Source organism: Miscanthus floridulus, chromosome 19, assembly GCF_019320115.1.
Source record: "Miscanthus floridulus cultivar M001 chromosome 19, ASM1932011v1, whole genome shotgun sequence".
In the NCBI taxonomy this organism is placed as follows: Eukaryota; Viridiplantae; Streptophyta; class Magnoliopsida; order Poales; family Poaceae; genus Miscanthus; species Miscanthus floridulus.
In genome coordinates, this window is record NC_089598.1 from 106,226,516 (window position 1) to 106,243,339 (window position 16,824).

Genomic DNA, 16,824 nt, shown 5'->3' on the forward strand with positions numbered 1-16,824 from the left:
TGCTATGAAAAAATAAATCTTTTTACAATAATTATAAATATCTATAGATCTTAGTTTGGTGGACCCTAAACATGTAGTCTTTAATTTAGGAAGAAAAAAATAATGGAAATACATGAACTTATAAAAGAACAAAAGAGAATTTTCGTGAGAGTCAACATGTGGATATATAAAATCATAAAAGTATCATGATGATGGCTGCCGATAAGAATTTGAAAAAAAAAAGAGAAAAACGAAAACGAAAACAAGCCGAAACGGATCAAAAGCAGCGGCGGCTCACCCCTCACCTGGATCAGGTCAGGCATAGCGGGGCCTGCTTAGCTACCCAAGTGCGATCAGTTCGGCCCATGAAAGCGCAGCGCCAGTGGCGTGGGCCTTGAGCAATACATTCACTTTGAGTTGGGCCGAGTCGTATATTGGTTATATATTATGAAAGCTTTCTCTGTGCTTTGCTATTGCAATCTGTTCGCGACGACCTAGCTCCCAGGACACGACGTTGTCGTGGTAGCGCCGCCGCCGACGACGACGACAAGACGACGACGAGGTGATCCTTTTTAAGTGTTTAACCCGGTCTCCGCATTCTGCACTCTGATCCTTTGAGCCCCCGTATGCCCCAAGCTCACGCCGATGCCATCTGATATACTAAAATCATTATTGTGTGCATGGTGTGTTTAGACGATGCAGTTCTTCGTGAGACGGACCATGACTGGCAAAACAGTCACCATCGAAGTTGAGCCCTCTTCTGACACGGTTGACGGTTGACAGCCTCAAGGCCAAGGTTGAGGAGTCGGTGGGCTTTCCTTTTGAGGTGCAGCGCCTTTATTTCTTCTCTGCCAGTCGCTGGATGATGCTTGAGGATGGGCACAAACTCTCCGAGTACAACCTCGTGGAGTCTTTGCACCTTGGATCTTCACTGGCGTGGTCGTCGCTGTTCTACGTGCACACCCCCTAGATATATCTACGTATAGACACGGACACTGATGAGCAAGACCATCGCGCTCCAAGTGGATCCATCAGACACCATCTGCGACGTCAGGAAAAAGATTGGCCGGCACGCACCAGAACCTCTTCTTGGCGGACGGCAACAAGAAGCTTAACGACGACCGTACGTTTGGATACTACTATCATGAGATCCCAAAGGAGTCTACCCTGTACATCGACTTCAGCATAATGCAGATTTTCATGAAGATGCGAAGCAATGGCAAAACCATAGCCCTTGAGGTCGAGCCCTCGGACAAAGTCGGCGAAGTCGAGGCGAAGATACGGGACCAGCAGAGGATCATCTTTGACAGCAGCAGCATGCGGATTGCTGTGAAGACACTCGCTAGCAGCGCTAGCGGCATCGAGTCCATCATCAGGTTCAAGGTGCAGGTTACTGACAAGATTGGCGATGTGAAGGAGAAGGTTCAGGACCAACAGGCTCCTCTTTCACGGACAGCAGCTCGTGGACGGGCAGACGCTCGCCGATTACGGTGTCCGGAACGAATCCACCCTACAAGTTCTCGTGAAGATGTTCGCTGGCCAGACGATCACTCTAGGGGTCGACCCGTCGAACACCAATGGCGACGACATCAAGGAAATGATGGTCGGCGACCACCAGAGTCTCACCTTTGACGGCAATGAGCTTGTTGACGATGGGAAGACACTTGCTGAGTACAATGTCATTATGGGGTCAACTCTGCACCTTGATGCTTAGGAAATTGTTTGGTTGATGCTATACTACTTGTATCTTTCTGGCCTCTTCTAGATTCTAGACTAGTAGTTGTCCTTGTCAGTGTTTCGAATCATCGACTAGTAAATTTCTAGTTTACGTGTCTGACTCGTATGGTGTGTTTAGAGAACACAATGATTTATACTGTTTCGGACGGAACGTCCCTACGTCCAGTCTGCTGATGCTCGTGTTACCGACACTTGGTTTGTAGTAGGGGTTACAGACAGACGAGAGAGAAAGTCCCAAGTATCTAGTGAAAAGAATGAGTCTGGTTTAGCTCTCTCTCTATCCGTCCCTTTTTTTTCTTCTCCTCTTTCATGGGGCGTCTTGCTTCCCCTTTTATAGATGAAGGGAAAGATGCAGGTCACATTAGAGAGAGAGAGAGATGAGGAGAGGAAGGCTTTCGGGATTGCGACGTCTTTCATCTCCTTTATGCGGGTCCCGTCGGCCCTGTAGATGACGACGGGGATGGCTCCACGTCGTGGCCTTATTCGTCACTGGCGCCGTACGGGGGCGTCGTCAGCTGGTCGTGGCGCTCCATTCCGTCCCAGTGGACGATATGGCTAGCTGACGCCTCTCCTAGTGGTCGTACGGAAAGTAGGTAGCACAGCGTCGGCATGCCCGATACTGTTGACGACGTGCGTCCTCAGACGTGGCCCGTCGTGGTCGCATGTCACGTCAAGACACGCCTGCTCCCCTTCTGACGTCAGAAGTTTGACCGTGGACTCATACTTTTAGATCTGTAGTGGTTGGTTGCGGTACGGACCTCCGTCGGGTGCGGCAGAGCCCGTGCCCTCGGGGTCGGGTGAGGCGAAGCCCGTGCTCTCAGGGTCGAGCTAGGAGAAACCCGCGCCCTCGGGGTCGAGTGAGGCAAAGTCCGCGCCCTCGGGGTCGGGTGAGGCGAAGCCCGTGCTCTCGGGGTCGAGCTAGGAGAAACCCGCGCCCTCGGGGTCGAGCGAGGCACGCTCAAGGGTGAAAGTTCCTAATGGCTAGAGGGGGGTGAATAGCCTATTAAAAATTCTACAACAACACTTAACAAACCAGTTAGACAATTATGAGGCGAAGCAAGTGTTGCGCTAGCCTACTAAAATTACAAGCCACTTACCACAATTTTAGTTTCTATAGTGTCTATCCACACAATGGCTATGTCACTTCACTAAGTTAGTATGCTCTCAAAGACTAACTAAAGAACCACACTAACTAAACTAACAAGCTCTCACGACTACCTACACTAAAGAGCTTGACAACTAGTTTATGGTAATATAAAGTGAGGGAGCAAGAAGGTTATACCGCTGAGTCGAGGAATGAACTAATCAATCACAAGAATGAATGCCAATGAAGACCAATCACCTCAGAATCAAATGATGACATAATGATTTTTTACCGAGATTCACTTGCTTGCCGACAAGCTAGTCCTCGTTGTGGCGATACACTCACTTAGAGGTTCACGCGCTAATTGGCATCACACGCCAAACCCTTAATAGGGTGCCTCACAACCAATACAAGATAAGGATCACACAAGCCACGAGTAATTTACTAGAGTATTTTTTTGGCTCTCCGTCAGGAAAAGGTCAAGAGCCCCTCACAATCACCACGATCGGAGCCAGAGACAATCACCAATCTCTTCTCGACGATCCTCGCTGCTCCAAGCTATCTAAGTGGCGGCAACCACTAAGAGTAACAAGCAAATTCCACAGCGAAACACAAACACCAAGTGCCTCTAGATGCAATCACTCAAGCAATGCACTTGGATTCTCTTTCAATCTCACAAAGATGATGAATCAATGATGGAGATGAGTGGGAGGGCTTTGACTAAGCTCACAAGATTGCTATGTCAATGCAAAATAGCCAAGCTACTGAGCTAGAGCTAGCAATGGAGCTTAAATAGAGAGCCCCCACAAATAGAGCCGTTGGCTCTCTGTTCACTAAAAAATCAGGGCGGTCGGCCGCACCGGTCGGATTGACCGGACATAGGACCCCAGCTTTCGGTCCTTAGATTTTCACCACGTGTACCCTGCTTCAAATGCTGATCGCCTGATCTCAACGGTCATCAGTGCACCTAAGTTATGACCGGACGCACCTCTGCGCCAAGATCAGACGCGTCACCGCCTGAGTTGGGCCCTGAGCCCCTGTGTTGCGACCGGACATGTTCGCTCCAGCACGACCGGACATAGACCAGCCAGAGTCCGGTCATTTCCAGAGAGGTTCTAGAGTCAGTTTTTCACGGCCAGACGCGTCCGATGGCCCATGACCGGACTCAGGTCAGCGTCCGGTCAACACAGTCTGTCTCTGTTGTTTGCGTTAGCGTACGTCACTAGGTGATCGGATGCACCCACTATGCGCCTGGTCCCTCTTTCTCTTCAGTGTTCGGTCAAGGGACCGAGGGCGGCCTTCACTGTGCACCTACTAACCGGACGCGGGGTCAGAGTTCGGTCACTGCCTAAGGCAGAGTCCAATCAATAAAACCAAGACCACGCTACTGATCCACTACTGACCGGACACTACTCTCCTGAGTTTGGTCACCACATGACCAGCGTCCGGTCACTGTTTCTCAATCACTATCTCCTCCTTTATTTCACCAACTTCTCCACCCTTACTCAAATGTGCCAACCACCAAGAATATCACCTTGTGCACGTGTGTTAGCATATTTTCATAAATGTTTTTAAGGGTGTTAGCACTCCACTAGATCCTAAATGCATATGCAATGAGTTAGAGCATCTAGTGGCACTTTGATAACCGTATTTCGATACGAGTTTCACCCCTCTTAATAGTACGAGTAGGAGATTCTCGTACAGGAGGGAGCCCCGGAGCCACCAGCGACTAACTTTGCTGACACCCCGCCTACCCAAGGCAAGCCCCGGTGCATAACCCCTATTTTGAATAAGCACTGAATTTATATATTTATGATATGCACTTACGTTACAGGAATTTTATGAAAACCACCTGCATAAATATATTTGTCCTATGAGTCCTACTAGTACATGTGTGAGTAGCTGCTATGCTTAGGATTTTTGGTAGCGTGAGTAACCTGTTGTTATTCATAATAGGTGATTATTATTACCACTCTTATGATAAAATGGTGAAAGGAAAAATGGAGACCGGATAGGGATATGGTATGGGTATTGGTGGGTGTAAGAGGTTATGTCCCGCGGCCAACAGGGCATAGCTTGGTTATACTATTTTCTCTGTCTGTGTCGGTTAAGGACCGGCCATTGCATTGGGTTCTAGGCAAGTCACAAACTTATTATCCCGAGCATATACTTGCTTATGAGAGTAGGGAAGGCTTGTTGCTCTCTTGTCATGGGTTTCGGCTCTTTCTAGACCGACTGATTGAAGGCGGGGATGATGAAGGTCTAAGCACCACACTGAGTCCGGGACTCATGTGTGGGGGCTTGAAGTCCAAGTTTGGATGGGAACCTGGACCCCTTGACAGGAGAGTGGTGGGTTGGTCCTGTTTGTGCCTGGGGTGCAAGTGGGGCGTGTGTTTTCGGGGTACCTAGCTGGGCATATTGATTCATGAATCGCCGGGCAATCCGGTACGGCTTGTCTATAGTCTAGCACCGTAGTAAGAACTGGAAGATAAAAGATGGTGAAATAGATCCGTTTGCTCAACTCTTGCTTGAAAATAGAATATGTGCTTACATAGAATGGTTAGCTACTGAATTAATCAAGACTACTAATAATAAACATACATAAGGATTCACTACTAGTATTGCTTTCCGCAAAAGAAAACCCAGCAAACCAAAAAGCTTATCATACCCATTTGGACTCGAGAAATTATTCCCACTAGTCGGGTAAGTCTTGCGAGTATATTGTGTACTCAGGGTTTATTTACCCCTATTGCAGGTGTAGTTTGAAGATTTGCTGTTGTGTGGAGGATTCTTCTGGTGGGCATAGATGGATCCTTATATTCTACCGCTAGATGTTATTGTATTCCGTTGTTCTAATTCCGCACTCTGAACTCTGGTTTTGTAAAAAAGTATTTCTAAGAACTCTGGTTGTATGAAATGGATTAATATTATAAACTCATTCTCATTACTAGATCCTAGAGGAAAAACGTGGATTATTCGAGTTCTTCCTTGGGGTGTGCTCGACGGAATCCGCCCGATGTAGCTTGCCTTCGGAGTGCTTAATATCGGGTGGAAGACGAGCGCCTCAAAAGTATGCTATTTTGGACGGTTCTGCCACAGCCGACAAGTAGCTACTCGGTGTGAGTAGGATAGATAGTTGAAACACCTATCTCGAAGCTTCGCGGGGATCCTCTGAGCCCGTGGGGGCGAGTATCCATCGGTGTGGCCGCACATCGCGTCTCCTGCCGGGGTAGGATCGCCCGCTACCCATCGGCATTGGCGACGGAGACTCGTCCGCAGCGGCCGAGGCGTTGGTAGACAGGGACATGACCATCCACTACCGAATTCAGGAGCTTTGCCGAGTGCCAGGAGCACTCGGCGAAGCCACAAAAACACTCGGCAAACGGACACTCGGTAAACTGGTTATCGACAAACGCTAATTTACTGAGTGTTTTTTGTCAGACACTCGGCAAAGACTTTGCCGAGTGCCCAAAATACACTATGGTAAATATTTTTTTTTCGAAAAAAGCCATCACAAACATTTTTTTTGAAAAAAGCCACCACTGGCCGATCTCCGCCGGTCGTCGTTGGTCTCCTTGGCAGCGCCCTTCCCCTGCGTCTCGCCTCCGCTCCTCGACTTCACGGCCGCCGCCACGAGCCACCACCACCACGCCACCACCCGCCACGCCGAGGAAGAGAGAGAGAGAGGAGGGCGCGGCCACCGGATCCGAGGAAGAGAGGGAGAGGAGGGGGCGGCCGCGCCGTATCTGCCGCCGAGGAAGAGAGGGAGAGGAGGGGGCGGCCGCATCGGATCCGCCACCGGGGAAGAGAGAGGAGGGGGTGGCCGCGCCGGATCCGCCATCGGGGAAGAGAGAGGAGGGAGAGGAGGGGAAGGGGCACCCGCGGTGGGAAGAGAGGGAGAGGAGGAGGCGGCCGCGCCGGATGCGTCGCCGGGGAAGAAAGAGGAGGGGGCGGTCGCGCTGGATCCGCCGCCGGGGAAGAGAGGGAGAGGAGGGGGGCAGCCGTGCTGGATCCGCCGCCGGGGAAGAGAGGGAGAGGAGGGGGCGGCAGGGGAGGGGCGCCGGCGGTGGAAAGAGAGGGAGAGGAGGGGGCGGCCGTGCCGGATCTGTCGCCGGGGAAGAGAGGGAGAGGAGGGGGAGGGGCGCCGGCGCTGGGAAGAGAGGAAGAGGAGGGGAGGGGGGCCGGGTGCTGGGGAAGAAAAGGGAGGGGGCGCTGGGGGCCAGGTGCGTGTGGAGGAAGGAGAGTGCGGCGTTGGGTGTTGAATATATTTTTTGTTTGCCGAGTGTCCTAGATCGGGCACTCGGCAAAGTTTTTTTTATTTTTTTTCTTCTCATTCTTTTTCAGAAAAAATATTTTATTACTTTGTCGAGTGCTCTAGATCTGAGCACTCGGCAAAAGAAAATTCATTTTTTTTCTTCTCCTTCTTCTTCAGAAAAAATATTTTATTTCTTTACCGAGTGTTTTTTTTTGCCGAGAGTTTTTTTTTACACTCGGTAAACCCCTTATTTGCCGAGTGTTTTGTTTTTGCCGAGTGTTTTTATCGTAGCACTAGACAAAGAACTTGTTCGTCGAGTGTCCGAGGGAATACACTTGACAAACATAAAAACACTCGGCAAATTTAAGGATTCCTGTAGTGATCCATTGGCCAGCAGGCAGGCCGTGCACAAGCTGAGGGGGCGCGGCCGGCTGCATCTCCTCCGTCTTTGCCCAGATCCTTGTCGTACAACGTCCGCTCCGCCACGGACATGATCTAGGACTGGACGAGCCTGGGCGCATGGCGGGGACAGAGCTACCTGCTTCGTCGGGCGACGAGCGGCATCCAGGACGTTCGTCGTCGGACTCCTCGTGGACATCAACCAGCCACCGACAAGGAGCAACCTTGGTGGAATGGAGCCGCGTCAGGTGAGAGAGAGAGGAGGGATAGTGTCGTATAGTTTCCTATGTGCTGACGACATTAAAGGGCCCTTTGGCACGGCTCTCGCTGGCTCCGGCTCCACACCGTAGCACGGAGCCGGAGGAGCTCCAAATCGTGGCTTCACCGGCTCCGGCTCTTCCCAGTTCATTTTCTGCATCGATTTTCGAAACGGTTCCTACTACAGTGTCGCTACAGCACCCGGGATGCCTATTAAAAGGGTATTACAGTGCCCCAGGAGCTGTGCCAAAGAGGACCTAAATTCACACGTAAAATGGCTCCCAGGTAGCACCGGGATGCCTATTAAAAGGGTATTAGTATTGCAGCGGAAAGCATATGTACCAAATTGAAGAGGTCAATATTACCACTGCTAACTTAGTTAGCTGATTGGGAACTAAATAAGCAAATTAACACAGCATTAGTGTATGGTTTCAGTTTGTGTACGGGCGTAGTCCACGTCTCTAGAGTAACATTAGAGGCCAAAATTAACACTTTTTTTTTAATGTCAATATCACCACTTTCAGTTTCAGTAAACTTTCGACTTCTTGAATGTAATGGGATTCATAGATAAATCACAAAGAAACAGCCCGAGTTACCAGCTCACTATGGTGATGGAACCTCACTAGCAAGGTGGAATCAAATTTCCTTAACTCCTGGCCTCCTGCTACCTAATCCGCCTGTCTGTCATCAGCGACCTCGGTATCGTCCTTTGCATAGCCCTTGCTGTCATATTGGTTGATGAGAGCCTGCTCATAGGCATTCATCTTGTCGTCAACGAACTTCACCAACGCGTACAGCTCGCGGAAGGAGTCGGTCTGGTTGGCCAGCTCCTCGTCGGACATGTCATCGATGCAGTGGCAGGGCTGTAGCTTCATGACATCGATGACCGTCTTGGGCAACTTGGTCTTGACCACCATCTTCCTCTTCTTCGGCTGCCGCGCCTCCTCCGCCTGCTTGGCCTCCTCCTCCTCCCTGGCCTTCACCCAGCGCTCCAGCGCCCCCGGGATACCCATCTCCCTCCACAGGCGTGTCGCCCCAAACGCCTCCTTCTTCAGCTTGAGGATCTCACTCGCCTCTGACAAGGTCGCCTCCGTCTTCCCTGTTCCCTTGGGGATCTCAGCCCCCTCCGACGCGCTCGCCTCCTTCTTCCTCTTCAGCATCCAGTACCCACCACCGATGGAGTCGCCACCATCCTTCGTCTTCAGCATCGCAGCGCTCCTGAGGACGCGGCGGCTGTCGGTTTCCAGAGAGAGAGCCCGTGTACGTCAGTTTCCAGAAGAAGGAGAAGAACCCGTGCCGCCGTGCGTATATATTGTCCGGATGCCCACCATGGAGGTATCGAATCGGAACGGTAATCGGATCGGAATCGATTCTCGAATGGGCCGGGTAATTCTTGGAAGGGCCGTGTTAAGCTTTTCTACGTGACTTATATATATATTTATATATACGTCCTCGATGAGTCTTGCAACGTCGGTCGTCCTCGCCTTCTCCAATCCACTAGGCGACACCGCACGCGCGCGCCACCTCCCACGGCGTCGACGACCTAGGGTTAGGGTTCCGGCGACTTCCCTCCCTTCCACGTCGCGGCGAACGCGTGGAGATCCGCCCCCATGTCGTTCGAGCCCTCGCCGGTTGCCTCGCCGAGCGCGGCGGAGGCGGATCCCCAGCCCCTGTTAGATCGCCTCAGGGGGCTATAGATGAGACAAGGGGCGTGCCAACTCTGGAAAAGGTCAAGGATAAATTCAGGAGGAAATCAAGATCAAGTGAGTCTGAGAAGAGTCAACTGGTTCAAATACGTCCATTTTAGCAGCTGGAAAAAATAAAAGATCAAGAGCTTATAACTCTCCTTCCTTCGGTACACCCGCAATACAAGTGGAGCCTCAGCTGCCGGCCTCACTCACCAGCACCGATGCTGTCACATATAAAGACACAAAATCTCTCTTGATGATGGTGGACAGGTTGAAGAAAGAAGCTGCTGCTATTACCGATCACATTACTCCATCCGTGCTACCTGATGCTCAAGATAGACTCTTGCTTATACAGAGAGTTGTCGCGTTGCAGCAGATGTTTATACAGCTCAACGAATATGCACAGGTTAATACCAATCATTCATTACCTGAAGATCTCTGGAGGATATTGGAGGAAGCAACTGCCGCTGTTACCGGACCGGACGCATTACCACATCTGTTATACCTGACGCTGAAGATGGACTCTTTCCTATGGAGAGAGTTGTCGCGCTGCAGCAGGTGCTTCTAGAGCTCTGACTTCACGGAGGTGATTATATCGGCGGCGGCTGCTCCGTGTCCTAATGGACACCCGCCCCCTAACGCAGGCTACTTCCTTTGTTCTTTCTTTCTTATTCTTTTTTTCTTTTTTGTCTGCATCATATAGCGATCAGCAATGAGTACTCTTGATGATCTGGTGCTGCCACATCCCTCTGATTCATGGATGTGCTTGCTACTTGCTATCTGTACAACACTCTCACTTATCTCTATCTAAACTCTCACATGTCAGCAAAAAAACATGTCCTCGTTGAACATGCTGGGTGTGTACACATTATCGTGCTTTGGCTGAAACCATTCAACCCAAAAATATCAAATATGAACATTCAGAATCGGAGCAGAAGTTTTCAGACACCCCCAAACAAAAGAGTTAACGCCCTGCACCATTGCCCCATAACTGTAGTGACTTGTCCGTAACAGCATCACAGGGTAAGAGATAGAATTGCTGATACATCAGAATTGTCAGAGCTAGAGTTATTAAACTTCCCATGCAAATTCCAATCAATGCAACAAATTATTTACTTGCGAATGAAATTGTAAAACATTCAAACAATAAACAAATCCAGGTTCCCTCGGATCACACACATAGCAGCAGAGAGACATGGCACCCACACAAGGGATTTCGCGAACGATGCATCTACATAGGCAACAGGGTTCACATTAAACTTGAGATCTCTACAAAAATCTGAGCTGTCTTAAACCACATATGCCAAATTTTAACCAGTTCATGTTCGACTCCTTCAGACCCGGTCCAGCTCTGCACTTGATCAGAGAGCATCTGGGAACTAAGGAAAATAAACGAGGATGTCCTGTCGGCTCTAGAGCTAACAAACTTGAATCACCTCAGGCACCATAGAAGCATCATGGGCGACAAACTCACACACATAGCAGTTTGAACCAGTGCGGTCCTACATAGAAGAGCTAGCAGTTTATACAGCGTTCCTTTGAGGCAGAACGGGAAGCCCCAGCAGTCTCTGAAAAGGAGAGACCATAAACACTGTCAGGAGTCCTGAAAAAGGAATAATAGAACAGGTGTTACTTGTGAGTTTAGAACATGAAAAGTTCCTAGCAGCGGGAAAGGTGTCAAATAATAAAATGCCACCATTTTTATCAGGTTTATTTGCTGTAAATTATGCAAAAAAAAAAAAAGGGGGGAGAGGGGGGGCTATTGACTATCGAGTGCTAAGGTAAATATATGAACCTATCCAGATAGAACTATTTGAAGAATAAGACATCATCTTCTGTTTTTTTTTCTTGAATAAGTTCCATTGTAAGATATGAGCAATAGCTACATTCAGTAACAAATTCTACCAACAATTTTACTACAGTCCAGTAATTGAAAAATCAAATGGACATACCACAAAAAAGAATGTATTAAAATTCATAACAAAAACAGCTTAATAAACAAAATAAAGCAGGAAAACTGGTGCACAGCAAGATACACAAATGGTACAACCTAAAGAACTGCCTTCAAAACTGAGAACACACAGTTTACAGGGAGATATCACATTTTTTTTCCCAAAAAAGGCCAGCCACCAACCCAAGTATTACAATCTCCAATAGCTACTTATGCTAATACGAAATCACTGTGAAACAAAATACTCTTCAGAAGTATCAAAATTTGAAGGTTATTGATGTCTATAGTACTGCTATATGGTACCATGGCATAATGTCCTAATTATTATTTTCTCAAGTGCACAACATTCTCTCTTTTTTTCTTGAAACATGCACAATGTAGTGTCCTAATTTACTATTTTATGGTAACATAATTCACCAATAAAATGGCTCGGTGACGGGTCAAAGCTGGATTGTCAAGGAAAAATTCCAGTGTACTTAAGGATTGCTCAACTGACCAAACATGAAATAATCAAAAGTAGCACCGAGAACAAAAATATGGAAACCTATATTCAGAAGCCCAGTGTTTGATAAGTTGGCCAAGCACAATCTTAAAAAGTATCACACTCCTATAGAACTAAGCAGTTTTTAAGTCGTAAAGTCGAATGTAGTCACCTGAGTACCCACTATATCACGACTAAGACAAGTCCGTTGGCTCTCCCTGACTGTAAATCTAACCCATAAACTTAAGCCATATAATATCTTTCAAAGCATGGAACATATCGTGGAGGGAGGTGGCAGCGGTGGTGTGGGCGTGGCGCACTGCAGGCGTTGGCAGCAGGTACGAAAAATGACAAAATGTTCCCTCCTGCTTTTGCTCAGCTACAGGCAGCGGCTACATATGGGGTTACGTCGAAAACAAGAGCTACTCTGTTAGGTTAAAACAGATGTACCATGGCTTGAGCCTTGAATACTGACAGGCTGAAACCCAGGTTAAGTCGTTTCCATGTTTTAAATAGTTTTGGTGCTTGAAACTAATGAAATGTGTAAAAAAGATAATGATAAAATGGGTAATATTATTTTTTCAACCAGCCACAGATGACTTAGGAGGTCTGAAAAGGTAGAAAGCATCCAGTTGAAAATAAAACTTTAGCTATGGATTTGACAAAATTGGAATTGCCAGGAATCTCATCTTTAGTCATGATTAGAAAAAAAATTGGAGGTGTTAATGCATGCATAACTGCTATGCGGTATCATGAGACCTTGAATCAGGATCCCTGCATAGAGGCCCCAGCTATTTCTTTTAGCGTGCAAAATGTAGTGTCCTGATTTCCTTTGCTGGCAACATGATTCAAGCATATCATGGCTCGCAGGTAGCAGCTGGGATGCCTAGGAAAAGGCTATTAGAATTTTAGCAGGAAGCATATCTAGCAAGATGAAATATGACGAAATGAGCAACCCACCAATGCTAAATCTATAAGCCCCAGCAAGTACAGATAGTCAGATATTGATGGAATCCCTTGATTGTTCAATGTTTTTTATTATCTCTCAATTCACCACAACAAACTATTGAAAACTAACATAAAAGAAAAACATGTGATGGTTCTAATACCCTATTTATGATAGATAATCCATGCAAAACCATAGAAAGTATCGTACTGCCTATCGCCATTTTGACAGAGGCAATCCGCTATTTCTTATAACCAAAAGAAGCCAGAGAACAATGTCACAATACCCACTTTGAACCCAACCACCCCGCCCACCCTCAACATGAGCAAGGAAAAAAAAGACAGCACGAAAATATAATATTTCCATTTGTTCTTGGTACTTGGTTGAATTATTTGGCCAGTTCTGGCACTTTGAGACAATTACTGAACTGAGTGCAAAGGACAACATAAAGGTAAAGGGACTTATGAAGGTTAAAAGAATTTTCTGACACCTTAAAGACATCCAGCTGAGAAATAGACCACTACAAGCCTGTTGATCCATATGGAGTATCTTAGTTTCTGGTGTCTCAACAAGACTAGCAATGCCTTTAAAGGGGTACAAGACATCCAGCTGAAATATAGACCATTACAACTCTAGCTCTGGATTGACAAGATGGAACAAAAGAAGATCTTATCTTCATTCACAATAAGATGTCAATTCACTCAAAATTGCATTCAGCCAGACTTCAGCAAATCAATGAAACCACAAAACAATGGCTCGGTGGCAAGAGTCGAGTTATACTCTTTTTCAGCTAAGACTATAGATAACAAAAGGCTACTAAGCAATACAATCACGAGTTACATGTGTAATGCCGTAATGAAATTCGGCTTCGACCGTCGTGGAAAAAAATCATGAGTTTAGATGCATTTACGGATTGCTAACAAAATGATAATTGAAATTAATCTATCCAGCAGATAGACAGGAGTTTTTAAAAGTATAACATGGAAAGGCAAGTTACATACCATCACTTCTTTTCAACATTTGGCAAGCAGACAGCAGATACTGTATCCATTCCCCCACAGACAGGTAGCTTAGTGGATCCAGACTTGTTGCTTCCAATGCATTGGATACTCGCGACATCACAGGCGCCTTGTCCCAACACCTGACCACTGATAGCGCCCTGCATCCCAGGGTTGCAATACATCTGATCATTGCATCTGAAATCGCAGGCGTTGGTAACCTGGGCCGCAGCACCACCGAGGAAGCTTCCCTGGTCAACACTAGACACGAGATCGATGTTCTTGACCGCCGCCGCCGGCCTCTGATAGGGAAACGCGCCAATCTCCCCCTCGATCCTACCCCTGATGTCGACGAGCAGGCAGCGAAGCCTGGCCACCTCGGCCTCGAGCGCGGCGTGGCTCTGGAGCTTCTTCATGAGCTGCTGGTTCAGCGCCCGGAGGTGGACCAGCTCCTCCTCGAGCGACGCAGTGTGGGCCTTCTTCTTCTCCCGGTACTTCCTGACGGCGGCGCGGTTCCCCGAGGGGCGCTTCTTGGAGGCGGCGTTGCTGTTGCCGGTGGTGGTATTGTTCTCAGACGGCGACTCGGCGGTCTCCGCGCCGTCGCCGGGCGAGGCGGCGACGACCTTGGTGTGGACGTGGACGCAGGTGTGGGTGTGCGAGAGGTCGTGCACGGGCGGGTTGCAGGTGTGGGTGTGCGTGCAGGCGTGGTGCTCCGTGTCCTTGAGGATCTCGTCGAAGTAGCTGTCCATGGAGCAGCTGCTGGGCGGGTCGGTGCCGAGCGCCGGGCACAGGTACGTGTCCGGGTTGGAGAAATCCAGGTCCCCGTCGTCCATTGCTGCTGCGGGAAGGCGTGCGGGCGGGCGGGCGCTGGGCAGTCAAGGGCACATCCACCTGGGAACATGACAAACCATCGGAAAATTGTAAGTATTAGTGCTCCGTGGCTGCTCCGGAGACAAACGGATTCGAGGCAGCGGCAGGCGAACAGATTCTACCAGAGACAAACGGAACGAGCAAATACGTCGGAGCGAAGAGCGGAAGGGGTTCCTTACCTACCAGCAGCAGCGGGGGAAGGCCAATCCAAGCCCCGGATGGGCGGCGATTGCGACGACGAGAAGGGGAAAAGGGGCGGAGCGGACGGAGACGAAGGGGAAGAGGAGTGGATGAATCTGGACGGGGACGTGTTGGGCGCGTAGGGCGACGGAGGGGAATGCCGAGCCGAGCCTACCACCCACCAGCGCTGGGGGGCCTGCGGGCCCATCACCATACCCATGGACATGGAGCCCAACCGAATGGGTGGTGGTGGAGTGGACGGGCAGCAGACGCGGTTGGGCTGGTGGTTGCTGTTTCACTCTCACCGTCTACGCGCGGTCATAAGAATACAATTCAAGTTTAATCAAGTTAATAGCAAATATTATTAGTATTTATGTCTCTAAATAAATTTTATTATAAAAATATATTCTCTAACTAATTTAATGGTACTTACTTTGTATCATAAATGTTTGCACTTTTTTATATAAATTTAGTCAAAGTTCAAACTGTTTGACTTCTCAAAAAGCGAGAATTGCATTCTTTTATGGACGGAGGGAGTATTTCCACCCTCCGATAAATGCACGTCTCGTTTTTCTGATGAGTTAAATTTTTTAGAGATTGATCAAATTTATAAAAAATATATATATTAATATTGTGATGTATATATAATAAGTATATCATTAGATTGAGCATGGAGTATACTTTCATAATAAACTTATTAAAGATACAAACATTGATATTATTTTCTATATTTTTAGTCAAACTTTTAAAAAGTGACTCCTCGACGGCGAGACGTGTATTTACTTTAGGACGAAGAGAGTATACGCATAGAAAAGTCGTAATTACCCTTGAGCTCTCATCGAACAAACACAGTAAGCAGCACTGGACCTTAGGAATGTAAGTGGTGTTTCATACGATTTTTAGAATGTTTTCTTATTGAGTTATTGTAAAGCTAGAGTAAATGTTTTCTTATTGAGTTATTGTAAAGCTAGAGTAGATAGAAAGAACAAGTCTTCGGTGCAAGTAATTTATGGATACAAAACTTGACATACCACTTGCGAGTTGATATCTAAACAATGAACCGTCCTTTAGAGCATTTTCATTAGATATCCTATCCAATATTCTATACTTAAAAGTAGCATCTTAGGATATGAAGACGTTGTTGCAGATCTCCTGTCTCACCATCTATATCTAAATTTTTAAGAGATTTTCTAAAAGAAGCATCATTCCTCTAAATAAAGGATATAACCTACCATCCTTAAAGAAATATAGAAGCTACATTTTAAGTAAAGGATATGGTCTTATCTTAGCAGAAAATCTTCCTAAAACATTTTCCACATGTTTCTCACTACTTTAGAGGAGTTTGGATCGAATTTGGACAAATTTGCTCTCAAACAGGCAAGACTGGCTTGGGCAGTTTTTCCTACGATTGCGAATATAGCCCAATTGTGCCCCCTTTCGTTTGTAGTTGCTTCCAAACTCGATTTCACATACCTCTAACATCGTTTTGCTGTCAGCATGTTGTTTCTCTTCATAACACTCATTATGCATCTTTTGTTGAAAATCGATCGGATTATGAAAGAATTCCTCTTTGAAATATGAGATTTTCCTTTTTTCTGTTTCTGTCTTTTTTCAAGTAACATGAATTGATTTATGTAAATTCCTATGCAAATTATATGAATTTCTTCGATCGCAAAGCTCGGCTGGTAGCTACCTAGTGGTGGGAAGCTCCAGGTTGAGGGTTCGACTCCCAACCTCCGTATGCGCAGCGCATTGTAAAAAAAATGCCCTCGCATGTCCCACGCCAAAACACAGGTCTATGGTCGTCCAGTCTCACCTCTGCGGGTCGAGTTTTCCTTTTTAAAAAAAAATTCGATCCAAAGAGAACCTTAATTGTGAAAAAACCCTCCACATTGTATTTAGACCTATGTTGACGTGGTGAACGGCTTCAAAACAGTTGAATGATATGGCCAAAAAAAATACCTCGGTTGGAGTAGTTGGAAGGACCAAAGTTGACCA

At 47.4% G+C, this 16,824-nt stretch overlaps 3 protein-coding genes across 6 annotated transcripts; 1 reads left to right on the forward strand and 2 right to left on the reverse strand.

Annotated features, from left to right (window-relative positions):
* The first annotated feature begins 1,167 nt into the window (after window positions 1-1,167).
* On the forward strand, window positions 1,168-1,693 carry LOC136526559 (uncharacterized). The gene is made up of 2 exons (XM_066519185.1): window positions 1,168-1,368; window positions 1,436-1,693. The coding sequence occupies exons 1-2, from the start codon at window positions 1,168-1,170 to the stop codon at window positions 1,691-1,693; spliced, it is 459 nt and encodes a 152-aa protein (XP_066375282.1).
* Window positions 1,694-8,212: 6,519 nt separating this feature from the next.
* On the reverse strand, window positions 8,213-10,053 carry LOC136529721 (uncharacterized). Of its 2 annotated transcripts, none has more exons than XM_066522793.1 (2): window positions 9,614-10,053; window positions 8,213-9,432 (listed from the first exon to the last, which is right to left on the reverse strand). In XM_066522793.1, exon 2 carries the CDS (start codon window positions 8,918-8,920, stop codon window positions 8,381-8,383), a length of 540 nt encoding a protein of 179 aa, XP_066378890.1. In that variant the 5' UTR covers window positions 8,921-9,432; window positions 9,614-10,053; the 3' UTR covers window positions 8,213-8,380. The 2 variants fall into 2 exon arrangements, with proteins under 2 accessions (XP_066378890.1, XP_066378891.1); XM_066522794.1 differs by having other exon boundaries at window positions 9,829-9,872.
* Window positions 10,054-10,421: 368 nt separating this feature from the next.
* On the reverse strand, window positions 10,422-14,982 carry LOC136528246 (basic leucine zipper 23-like). 3 transcript variants are annotated; one of them, XM_066521180.1, is made up of 3 exons: window positions 14,826-14,982; window positions 13,780-14,667; window positions 10,422-10,968 (listed from the first exon to the last, which is right to left on the reverse strand). In XM_066521180.1, exon 2 carries the CDS (start codon window positions 14,607-14,609, stop codon window positions 13,782-13,784), a length of 828 nt encoding a protein of 275 aa, XP_066377277.1. In that variant the 5' UTR covers window positions 14,610-14,667; window positions 14,826-14,982; the 3' UTR covers window positions 10,422-10,968; window positions 13,780-13,781. The 3 variants fall into 3 exon arrangements, with proteins under 3 accessions (XP_066377277.1, XP_066377275.1, XP_066377276.1); XM_066521178.1 differs by having other exon boundaries at window positions 10,422-11,003; XM_066521179.1 differs by having other exon boundaries at window positions 10,422-11,003; window positions 14,830-14,958.
* Window positions 14,983-16,824: the final 1,842 nt, after the last annotated feature.

What these genes read in the sequence shown, in the direction of transcription:
- LOC136528246 (XM_066521180.1), bottom strand. Translation starts at nt 14,609, where the DNA reads ATGGACGACGGGGACCTGGATTTCTCCAACCCGGACACGTACCTGTGC.
- LOC136526559 (XM_066519185.1), top strand. Translation starts at nt 1,168, where the DNA reads ATGCAGATTTTCATGAAGATGCGAAGCAATGGCAAAACCATAGCCCTT. An exon ending in TCATCAGGTTCAAGGTGCAG is followed by an intron (nt 1,369 to 1,435) that starts GTTACTGACAAG and finishes TTTCACGGACAG; the next exon opens with CAGCTCGTGGACGGGCAGAC.
- LOC136529721 (XM_066522793.1), bottom strand. Translation starts at nt 8,920, where the DNA reads ATGCTGAAGACGAAGGATGGTGGCGACTCCATCGGTGGTGGGTACTGG.